Below are 12,123 nucleotides of genomic sequence, written 5' to 3' on the forward strand. Positions count from 1 at the left end.
AGTCTCCCTGCTCCCAGGAAGCCCCACCACAGGTACACTGAGGGCTTTAAGCCTGGAAGATCCAGAAGGGGCAGAACCAAGAGAGAGCCACTTACCATGACATCCATCCCTTGTGTAAGAGGATGCTGATCCTGTCATCATTCTTGCATGGTAACCCTCCTCACTCTAAACCTCACCTTGGGAACAGCTTCCGTTGAGGCCCTCATGGGAGCATAGCTCCTGGAATGACAGTGATGCTATGCAATAGGGAGAAGCCCATGCAAATACTTGGAAGCACCGGGTCTCCATACAGATGCCTTCAGCCTCCACAATTATCCCAAGATCCTCATGGATCTCGAGTCACCTACTGCTTTTCTATGCCTTTCACAAAGCCAATTGCTCTATCTAAGTTCTGATATGACACCCATCACCACAGTAACTAATCACCAAAGCACAAACCTCACCCTTTGAAAGACCAACTAACATGAAATTTCAGTTTGAAATTCAGTTTCCTGGCCCCAATGTGGGGTTGTAATAACTGGTGTGGTATCACACTTTTATCTGTGCCAAGCAAAGTATTGTGTAAGATCATAGTCCAGCATATATCAGAGGCAGTTAATAGCATTCTCAGAAAAGAGCAAGCTGGTTTTTGGAAAGGGCGTGGATGCATAGAGCAGATCTTCACTCTATGAAACATAACAGAACAGTGCTTAGAATGGCAATGGCAACTCTAAATAATTTTCATAGACTTTGAGAAGACTTTTGATAGCATTCACAGGACCAGCCTATGGCGCATTCTGCAGGCGTATGGAATTCCTTTCCGTATAATCAATGTCATCAAAAGCTTCTATTTCAACTACAGAAGCAGTGTTGATCACAGTGAGCTCAGTTTTGAAGTCAAAACAGGAGTACGTCAGCGGTGTGTCATGTCTGCAATCCTCTTCAACATTGCCATCGACTGGGTAATGCGGTTATGACAGGTTCTGTCACAGAGATTCCCTTGGGGTTGTCACCTGATGTGTTGAAATAACCTCTGAGCTCATTTTCTCTGTCAGCTTGGGACTTCAGAATCCTACCTTGTTGAGCCAGACACATTAGCCTGCTGCAACACAGATCCAGGGTCTGGGCCACACCCCCAAAGCCACAAACTTTTACTAAAAACAGCTCAGCAGGTTACCTGTCTCCAGCACCCAGACACCCAGCTCCCAATGGGATCCAAACCTTCAAATAAATCCATTTTACACTGTATAATGCTTATACAGGGTAAATTTGTAAATTTTTCGCCCTCTATATCACTGATAGAGAGATAAGCACAGCTGTTTGCATCCCCAGATATTAATCACTTACTCTGGGTTTATTAATAAACAAAAGTGATTTTATTAAGTATAAAAAGTAGGATTTAAGTGGTTTCAAGTAATAACAGCCAGAACAAAGTAAGTCACAAAGCAAAATAAAACAAAACACGCAAGTCTAAGCCTAATATATGAAGAAACTGACTACAGGTAATATCTCATCCTCAAAGACGTTCCAATAAGCTTCTTTCACAGACTAGACTCCTTCCTAGTCTGGGCCCAAATCTTTCCCCGGTACAGTCTTTGTTAGATCCAGCAGACATCTCAGGTAGTAAACAGAGGTTCTGTCACAACTGGTAGCCCCTTTTGTCCTGCTCCACCCTCTTTTATAGCTTTGGTACAAGGTGGGAATCTTGTCTCTCTAGGTTCCCACCCCTCCTTCTAAATGGAAAGGTACCAGATTTAAGATGGATTTCATTATCAGGTGACATGGTCACATTTCACTGTAAGATCCCTACTGTCCATTCCCTATGTGATGGCCCACACATACACAGGAAGGCTTTCAAGTAACTAAAGCCATTTACAACTGATTGTTTCTGGAGCACCCTTAATGGCCTCCACTTAAGATGTTTACATCAGTGATACAAGTTTATATCTTATTCTCCTAACTCCAGATATACAAATAATACATGCAAACAAATAGGATGAACACACTTAGTAGATTACAAGCTTTCTAATGACACCATACAAGGGGTATTTAGCGTAAAGCATATTCAAGTTACATCATATTCATAAGCATAGTTCCATAAAGTATATGGAGTGCAACGTCACAGCGACGTACAACAGAAGAAATGCCAAGAGGCATTAAATGGACATTCTTCTTATCCCTTGAAGAACTGGACTTTGCAGATTATGTTGCTCTCCTATCACATACCCAACACCATAAACAAGAAAAAACAACTCGACTCAACGCATTCAGCCAGAAAATTGGACTGAAAGTCAATTGCAATAAGACAGATATCATGACATTTAATATTGCCTCACCATCACCAGTATGGATAGCGAATTATGTTTTTACCACTGTAGAAACATTCACATACTTGGGCAGCACCATCAGCCAGGATGGTGGAACAAGCCAGGACATCTAGAACAAAATCAATAAAACTAGAAATACCTTCAGGAGCTTAAATACAGTCTGAAAATCATCAAAATACAACACCAAAACCAAACTCAAGATTTATCAACACTACTTTATAGTGCAGAATGCTGGAGAGAAAGTATGACATGTCCAAATTGCCTTCATTCCATACAACCTGCCTCAGAAAAATCCTCCGTATCTTTTGGCCCAGAACAATCTCAAACCAAGATCTATTGACACAGTGCAGCCAAGAGAATCTGAGCACCATCTCATTGCCAGGAGGCATTGGAGATGGATCGGTCATGTGCTTTGGATGGAAACCGATTCCATCACCAGAGTAACAATAAGATGGACACCTGAAGGCAAGCGGAAACAAGGCTGCCTGAAAACAACATGGCGAAGAACTGTGGAAGCGGAGCTGAAAAAACTGAGGCACAGCTGGGGAACCATTGAAAGACTTGCCAGAAACAGACAGGAGTGAAGGAGCTTCATCACTGCCCTAAACGACAGAAGTGTAATAGGAACATTACGATGATGATGTGGGGTTTTCAATTTTTTCAATATTTAAACTTTTATGTAGTATGGTCCGATATCAGGGTTTATCACAGCAGTGGATAAATAGCGTAGCTTCTTCAATAAACTAAGCCCTGGGATCATTTGTTGCCTCTAAAGTAAAAAAAAAAAAAGTTTATAAAGTTCAATAAAGGTGATAAGTGGTAACAGGGGATCAGTCCTGTCTACATTTACACATGATGACATAACTCCTTCTGGATTCAGTAGAGCTGCACACATTACTGAAGGCAGAACTGGATTACTTAGGGCAGAATCTGATCTCCAGTAGTCCAGTGTAAATCAGAATGACCTTACTGAAATCAGTGGAGGTGCCCTGAAATCAGTGTAACTTAGATCAGAATGTCTGTGCTTCAGGGGTAAGCATACAGTGGGACTTGGGGCACGGTACAGTGGAACTACTCAGCTTACAGAATACTAGAGTAAATTGCCATATATATATATATATGGTAACTTGTGACAATAGTCTAATCCCCATTTAAGCATTGGCATGTTGGGAAACACGACTGGAACAGTTCCTATCCATAATTCCTCTCATCTGCTCTTTATCCCACAGAACACAAGCTTTTGGGCCTGACTCTGCCTCCATTTTGTTGTGGGCAGCCAGCAACCTCCTGGCTCAAATGGGAGAAAGCTGCTTCTGGATCACAGGCATAAACGGGGTTTGACACTGACACCCACAATGAATTCAAGTTTGGTGAGTTGCAGACTTTTCATGGGTGAAATTTCCAGAAAGCCGACTGTGCTGACACCCAGCATCTGCACTATAACATCCTACTGGAGCATTCATGTTGTATGCTGATTTTGTAAAATTAGTCTTAGCTTTCATGGGAAGACTATTAGTTACATCAAGTATGTGTACTAATGGTGCCACCCAGAGGTATACTTGAGTGTAGCACACAGGGGTCTGTGTACAAAAGATATATCTGTGTGCAGTTATGGAATCCAGGCATAATGTCACACCACTAGTTTTTAATCTGTATTAGGAATTGGTCTTTAAATCAACCATAGAATAATTTTGCTCTTCTTTTATCTTTCAAATTTCTTGCCTATTAATTTTCATTCAATGTTTGTTTTTTGTGATAATTCCTATCGTGTTCTTATTTATTTTCCATGTACATCAAAATAGTAGTTCTTAATAAATTAATGGGATCAATAACTTCAGTAGTACAAAATAAAAAATGTTTAATACAGAGATTTATTGAAATGGATAGATAATTGATTTTGAGATTTTATTTACTAATGTTTAAAAATGTGAGTATAAAAATACACTGTACCTGCTTCTAACTACAGATACCTTAAAATTACTCATTTCTCGCAAACTGTCATAAGAATTGGGAGAGCATGTACTATTTTGGCTTCAAAGGTCTGCATCTGTGTCTTTGCTAATCCAAACCAAGTGGAGACCAAGGGACATGCTCCCTTGAAAACTAACTTCATAGGGGTCCTAGCTCATCTGTCCATCCTGCTTACTTATCTCTGGAAGAAAGAATATTCCCAAGATCCCTCCACTAACACTCACTCATTTTACTGCATCAGCATTTCCAAGTCGAGCGTACTCTGGGGTATGTAACAGACAGGACATCTTGGATCATCCAGCGAGGGAAAGGGAGCCTAGCCCAGATACACAGGTGGGCCTAGCAGAAGAAAATACACTCAGGGTCCATAAAATTGAGTGTGATCCATTTGTAAAAGCCTGCCCTCATCGACCAGTGGGCAAACAGGGTGCTCAATGAGAGAATATCCATCTTATCCCAAATGTCTCAGTGATGCATGTGGTATAAACGCCAAGAGATAGGGATATACATATGGAGGTGTCCCGTGATTATAGAGGGCATGCATCCAACAGATAGCACCTTGGGTGGGGTAGACTTGAAATATCCAGAAACTTGCCAAAAAAAATACAAAAGAGCTAATATTACGTCAGATTTTGTGATCTTGGCCTCACTGAAAGTTGAGGGCTCTCAGCATCTTGTACAAGGAACTCAGTAGCTAGTAGGATTGGCCCCTTAAATTTTGCACTTAGATTACTTGTTGTGGTGAAATTTGGCCAAGCAGACAGGGGTCCTTGTCTTTAGTAACAATGGTGCAATTTGAGAATATCAAAAACAAGTGTAGAGTAATTCACACAGCCCATCAAACATTTTCACCTACAGCAATAAAACATAAGGCAGACTTTACCAAAGAAACAACGGCTGTTGTGTGCATCGCAGATGACTCATTTGTTCACACACAAACAAGTTTTATCAGTAACCTGTGTGCTAGAAAGGAATTTTTTTTTAAATAATCAATTACTGTGGGTCTGATCTCCAGGACCCAGCTTCGACTTTTGCACACACAATTTTGTCCAAATGGTTTTTTGCTTGTGGAAATTCTAATGCCTGCCAGAATCTAACAATAGTGTAGGCAGAGGTTTGTGCTGAAAAAGTGGTTGCACAGGCTGATGGCAAAATTGTACAACCACCAGAGGAGAGCTGGTAGAGGCCTCCCTGAAAATCAGGTCTGCCATGCTCATTTTGCAGCACTATGCTGAAACAGCATTGGGTGCAGTGCCATAATTCCTCCTTCCCTTTTAAATCAAGGTGTCATAAGAAAACTGGAGCAATCTGTACCTGAGGACAAACGTAAATACAACAAATCATACTCTGCCATTATATTCCCTCTTTCCGTGATTAGTCATGTGGAGTGTAAGGTGTATAATGTGCACTGACCTGTACTTCCCTGTCCGTACTTGTAGAGCTCTCATACCGCACTGCTGGGCGCCTCCTACATCATTCACAATATCATCTCCAATCATGATGGCCTGTCACAGCAATGAAATACAGACAAAACTGGTGTCAAGTGAATTTTATTTCTGCCATACTTCATCTTTCTTGACATAATAAACTGCTTGATTTGATGTTTAATACTGCCATCAGACAAATTAAACAAGATAATATTGTCATCATATTGATTAAAAGTCATCCTACATTGAATATAATTCACACTGCACCTCTGCTGGCTATATAGCTGAACAGTAGCCATTAACACAATTTGAAATCAAATCAGAAGAGTCAAAAATGATTAGGCACAGTACAAAAACAATGTAGAAATTCATAAAGTTAATCCTACATTCCTACCAAACATGTTTTTATGTTATGGCAATGGCAGTTAAGATACTATTAAGTTTTAAACATTTCCTTAGAAGTTATACTATAAAGGCTGATCAAACTGTTTGCAAATCTATGAAAAATATAACTTGGGAACATTTATTCTCAAATCACATTATGGGAAATATGGAAATTTAGAAAGACATGCATCGTAGTGCAGTCCAATGTCATGCTATTCAAAAATACATAGCATTTTCCATATGTGTGTAGCAATGATTGCATCATAACCAGTTACTGTCTATGTAAGTGAAATATAAGCAAACTAGAGTATGTCGGTTATAAAGCAAAATTTAACTGGGAAAAGTCTCTGTGCTCTGTTTAAAGGATGTGTGTCTAAGTGCACACCTATAAGCTTAATGAAAATATGTACTGCGCATGCTCAAGAGACACAATTTTCACATGGTGATATCATTGTTAAATCAAAATCCATTTGTTTCACACCAAACTGGGCACTAGAGTCGTAAGTGACACGTTTCAAGTCTTTGATGTCACCCTGCCTTCCCCTCCCTTGCATTTAAACATGGCTGACTGCTTTATCTCAAAGGTCCCCCACACCCCAAAAAGAAAAAAAATAATATCTGAGCAATCATAGAAAAGGTCAGCTCCAAATTATGACTCAGCATTCTTTCATTACCCAAATCTCTCAGTGAATCCTGGATTGCACCTAAGATAAACAAAGGCAGTTTACATTATAGGGCTACCAAGTGCATTACAGGGTAGGCTGGGAAAATGTGTCTTGTTCAAAAACATGACAAACAACACGTTTTAGCTACCAGTTTTCAAACATGACTGTGCACCTACTATAAACAGAGCCAGTTGTGTTTGAAAATGTATTAACTAGTTACATGACCAAGCTATCTTAGCTGCAAGTTTTCTACCTTAGCTGCTTAACTTGCAACCTTACCTAAAGTACTATCAGGCTTCCACAATAATTATACCTCACAACTCTCTCTCATTGTTAGGAAGAGTACTCATTTTTTGCCGAAATGTACTTCTCTTCCACATAAACGTCCTATCTCAATTATTCTAACATTGGCCCAATAGAAATATAGACTTGTTACACAGGGGTTACATACAGTATTTATTTTTATACTATATAAACTGGTCTCACATTTTAAGCACTCTGCCCTATGTTTTTTCTTGTGTCCCTCATTACAGGTCTGTGTTCCACATACGGGCCTTTGTAGGTTAAAAGGCACATTTATAACTGGACCAGAATTGCCTTAGATGGCAATGGTGTTGCCAAGAATAGCACCAAGGGGACTCCACTGAGCACGCACAGAAAGCCAGCCTAGCATTTTTCCATCTGAGTTGGGCTGATAAATAGGCCCTTGTCAGAGAGGTCATGGGAATGAGTCATGTACACCACAAATAGGGGCTAGCTTCTCTAGTAACCATATTCTAGGGGGAATTCTGACTTGTTTTTGTGTGTTTGTGTGGGTGGCGTGCAACAGCTTTATGAAAATAAAACATACAGAATCTTTCTATTTTAGGCATCACTCCAGTTACCACTTCTAGCTAATATTAAAACCTCTTTTTTCCTAGCCTGTTCCTTGAAACACATCTTTTTAATATACGATGCAGCCACATAGCAGCATGGGCATAATGAGGGCCAAATTTAAGAGCCTCTGCACTATACAGTCACACTGTTATCACAGCCCTCCCTACTGCTGTTTATACAGAGCACAAATGAAGACTCTCAAACTGAAGTGACAGAAAATTAGGTTGCCATAGCATGTTGGGTCTGATGCTGGGGAGAGAATGAACCATTTCCATAGATTCACAGAATTTGAGGACAGAAGGGATGACATGATCTGGCCCTTCATCACCAAACCTTACAGCTATTAAAATTTTCAATTTGTAGCATTCATGGTACTATTCCGTGTCTGCTCCATTGTTTTAAAGAGTTTAAGGCCAGACGGGGCCATCAGATCAACTAACTTAATCTCTTATATGTACAACCCACGCCATTAAGTATCACCAACTGACTCCCGCATTGAGCCCAGTAACTTATGTTTGACTAAAGCATGTCTTCTAGAAAGACATCCGGTTTTAAGAGATGAAGAATCCACCCTTTCCCTTGGTAGTTTGTTCCAACGGTTTAATCACTTTTACTACAAGTGACAGTTAAAAGTTCGTGCCTGATTTCTAATTTGAATTTGTCTGGCTTCAGCTTCCAGTGACTGGCTCTTGTGATGCCTTTCTTGACTAGGCTGATGAGGCCTCTAGTACCCGATGTTTTCTGCCCATGAAGGTACTTGTATACTGTGATTAAGGCACCTCTCAATCTTCTTTTTGATAAGCTAAGCAGATTGAGCTTTTTAAGTCTCTCACTGTACGAGCATTTTGTCCAGCCCTCATACCATTTTTGTGGCTATTTTCTGCAGCCTCTCCACTTCCTCGACATCAGGGAGCACTGGGGACTGGAGTGAGGAAAGAGGCAGCGCCTCCCTTGATATTTCAATGTAAAGCAAAGGGGGATTCCCCACTGAAATGCCAGCTGGGGAAATGGCAAGGCAGCCAAAGAGCCATCTTCTTCCTGCTCTAGCACTGGAGCTCCAGAATGCTATCAGCTGCCAATGGGGGCCATTAGCCCTCACACACACACGCAGTTCCACAGGCATTGGGAAAAGGGGCCGGAGTAGAGCCTCTTGCTTTCCCTCCAATCATCTCTCACCCACAAGCATCAGCTTCAGTAGCTTCTAAATTAGCCCCCTCATCAACAAAGTCCTCTTCTTCCCTTCAGGCATCTCTCCTTGGCTATTAGTGCCTCCCTGACCCCTGAATGGGAAAGAGAAAGGGGGCAGAATCCATGGAGAGTCAGTGGAGGCTGCAGGGAGATAATATGTATGAATATGTATGAGTTTCTTGTCTCCTGCATGGCAGTAGGACTCTATTGCCAGCATGACCATCCTCAGATTCAGTGCAGAGCTGTCTTCCACAAGAGCAGGGGCCTATGTGGCCTTGGTTTTGGGGACTGTAAGGGCATGCCTACACTGCAATTAGACACCCAAGGCTGGTCCCTGCCAACAGACTCGGGCTAAGGGACTGTTTAATTGCAGTGTAGATGTTCAGAGTTGGGCTGCAGCCCTAGCCCTGGGGCCCTCCCATCTCACAGGTCCTGGATCTAGAGCCTGAACTCCCACCCAAGCCTGAACTTCTACATTGCAATTAAACAGCCCCCTTGCCCAAGTCAGCTGGCATAGGCCACCCACAGGTGTTTAATTGCAGCAGTGTAGACATACCCTAAGAGGACATGAATTCTTAAGGAAACAGGTCTTCACTCCAGCTCTAAAACCCTAAAAGGGGATTTCCTTTGAAAAAGGGAAACCATGAATATGGATGTGATGTTGCACCCCATAATTCTTCATGGAAATATGCTTATGAATGTATATATATGAATGACATAACTGGAATATGTTATGCTACATGTGACATGTAACATCTCTGTAAAGGTTATGATCTACTGAATATATTCATCCTATTTGTATGCATGTGTCATTTTTGTATTCGAAGTTATGAATACTGGCTGTGTACTTGTTTGAGTTTACATAGCCTTAGTAAATCATTTGGTCAGTTTCCTGAAAAAGGAATGTGCAAATTAAGTGTCCAATCAAGAAATACGTAACTGACAAGGAATCTTGGAAGACTCCAATCCAGATAAGAAGTCTTCCTGGAGACATTCAAGATAGCATGTGGGCAATGGCTGCTGCCTGTAAAAACTGAGTCATGCATAGACATGTGACTTGCCTATGTGACTCCAAAACTCCAACTTTGAGCTGGATTTTGCATAGGAGAGAGGAGGCCTCCACCCACAAGAGAAAGTCTATTTAAGCCCCTGGGAAACCCTTCAATTTTTGTCTTCAGCTGGCTCAAGAAATAGCCTCTCCATCCCCAAAGGATACCTGAAAGAAACTGGAACAAAGGACAGTAACTACAGGGGTGTGAGGGATTGCTGGATGTAGACAAGAAGGAGGCTAGTCGGTAAAAAAAGTTTACTGGTACATCTCAGGGTGAGATTTCATCTATAATCACTTTCTTACTGTGTTAGGTTTAGACTTGCATGTTTTATTTTACTTTGCTTGGTAATTAACTTGGTTCTGTCTGATATTAGTTGGAACCACTTAAATCTACTTTTTGTATTTAATAAAATCACTTTTTACTTATTAATTAACCAGAGTATGTATTAATACCTTGAGTGGGGGGGCAAATAGCTGTGCATCTCTCTCTATCAGTGTTATAGAGGGCAAATAATTTATAAGTTTATCCTGTATAAGCTTTGTACAGGGTAAAACTGATTTATTTGGGGTTTAGACTCCACTGGGAGCTGGGCATCTGAGTGTTAGAGACAGGAACACTGCTTAAGCTGTTTTCAGTTAAGCCTGTAACTTTTGGGGGACGTTGCTCAGAGCTGGGTCTGTGTTTGTAGCAGGCTAGCATGTCTGGTTCAGACAACGCAGGGAACTGAAGTCCCAAGCTGCCAGGAAAAACGGGCTCAGAAGTAGTCTCAGCACATCAGTTGGTAGTCCCAAGGGGGTTTCTGTGAGGGTTTATGAGGGATCTGAGCACCTGTGAGAAGCTGAGGAGGTTGCTCACCAGTGGTGTATTATATTCTACATAGGCAAGTTTTCATGCAAGAAGACAGTCAGCTCAGAAAGTGCAGCTGCACATGAGCACTGATGCCTATCCAGGCCAGCTTGTGACATACGCATACAAAAATGTACTTCAGCCTCTGGGGATTTCATAGATTTACTATCGGTGAAGGGCAATAATCACTAAGGAGGAGCAATTATTCCCAAATCATTTAGGATTTTAAAAAATCATTGGCAAGAAGATAGAGGTCAAGAGGTGCACTGTCAAGGGAAATAAAAAAATTCTACCTGTCAAATCTAGGTTTAACTTCCTCTCTGACTGTAATATGGAGGGAGAGCGAGAGAGAGAACGGAAAGGTCACACACCCACTGAAAGCAAGAATTAAAAGATCCCCATTTATGATCACATTTTACAAAAGGAACACAGGTGTTAGTCTGGTCAGTGAGCATGTGCAAGTTATTTCTTTTTAAAATTCACCAAAAAAGACAAAATGTACTAAGGCTGTCAGAAAACCATGACAGTATTAACCTGATACATCAAAAATTGGAAGGAGCTGTAATATATATTTTTCCACATCCTATAAAATGCAAGCAATGAAAGAGGGTTCATATACATTTTGTGAAAGAATGCATATTCTCTAAAAATTACACTTTAAGGGGGTGATGGATGGCTTAGGGAGATTGGTCATTATATATATTTTTAAATAGCCCTTTATCTCCAGGATGCTGGTTCAAATCCAACCCCAATCAGTAGTGATGAGAAAACAGGGTTCAATGACATCTGGCAGCCACAGAGTAACCCCTAGAGGACATATGGCCATATCACAGATATCACCATTACAATTGGCAATCTTATTGGCCGCCTGAACACACATAGACTGAACTATCTTCTCACCCCCAAAAGCAGTCCATGCTGTAAGGCTTATGGAGCACTGGTAGGCAGAATGTGGAAACTTTCTCTTGCTGTACCTGGTCTGTGAATAGCGGAGGTTAGCCAGGGTTGCCAACCTGGCACGTGCGCACGCGCACACAAATTTTGAAGGAGAAGAAATTACAGATTAAGAAGATGAATGACACAGCCAAAACATCAATGCTAAACAAAATAATAGCTTTGTGTTTTTATACACTTAAGCCAAGCTCACATGTTGTACTTTGAAGTGAAGTGAAGTGCATGGAGAAAGTAAATGGATAAGATGCCACCGAAATATCTATGCCAACTGCAATAGAATTTTAATACCGTGTAAACTCCAAGATAAAAAGTATTTTTGCATAAGCAGATTTTTTCTACATGCTTAATAGCCATAATCATGTTAAATATGACTGGGATATACAGCAATAGAAGTCTATATGCAAAATATTAACTAATGTATTAAAATCCTTTATAAGAGAAACTTCGTGTATTT

General features: G+C 40.8%; 1 protein-coding gene across 4 annotated transcripts in view; it reads right to left on the reverse strand.

Annotated features, from left to right (window-relative positions):
- LHPP (phospholysine phosphohistidine inorganic pyrophosphate phosphatase) overlaps positions 1 to 12,123 on the reverse strand; it is a 172,695-nt gene that overhangs the window by 105,082 nt on the left and 55,490 nt on the right. For 3 of the 4 annotated variants that reach the window (XM_050959690.1, XM_050959691.1, XM_050959692.1), the window contains exon 6: positions 5,691 to 5,782. The exons of the other annotated variant lie outside the window; for it this stretch is intronic. In XM_050959690.1, coding sequence (XP_050815647.1) covers positions 5,691 to 5,782 — 92 coding nt within the window. The remainder of the gene's footprint in view (positions 1 to 5,690; positions 5,783 to 12,123) is intronic. 4 annotated transcript variants of the gene reach the window in all.

The sequence above is a fragment of the Gopherus flavomarginatus genome, chromosome 6 (assembly GCF_025201925.1).
Source record: "Gopherus flavomarginatus isolate rGopFla2 chromosome 6, rGopFla2.mat.asm, whole genome shotgun sequence".
Lineage (NCBI taxonomy): Eukaryota > Metazoa > Chordata > Testudines > Testudinidae > Gopherus > Gopherus flavomarginatus.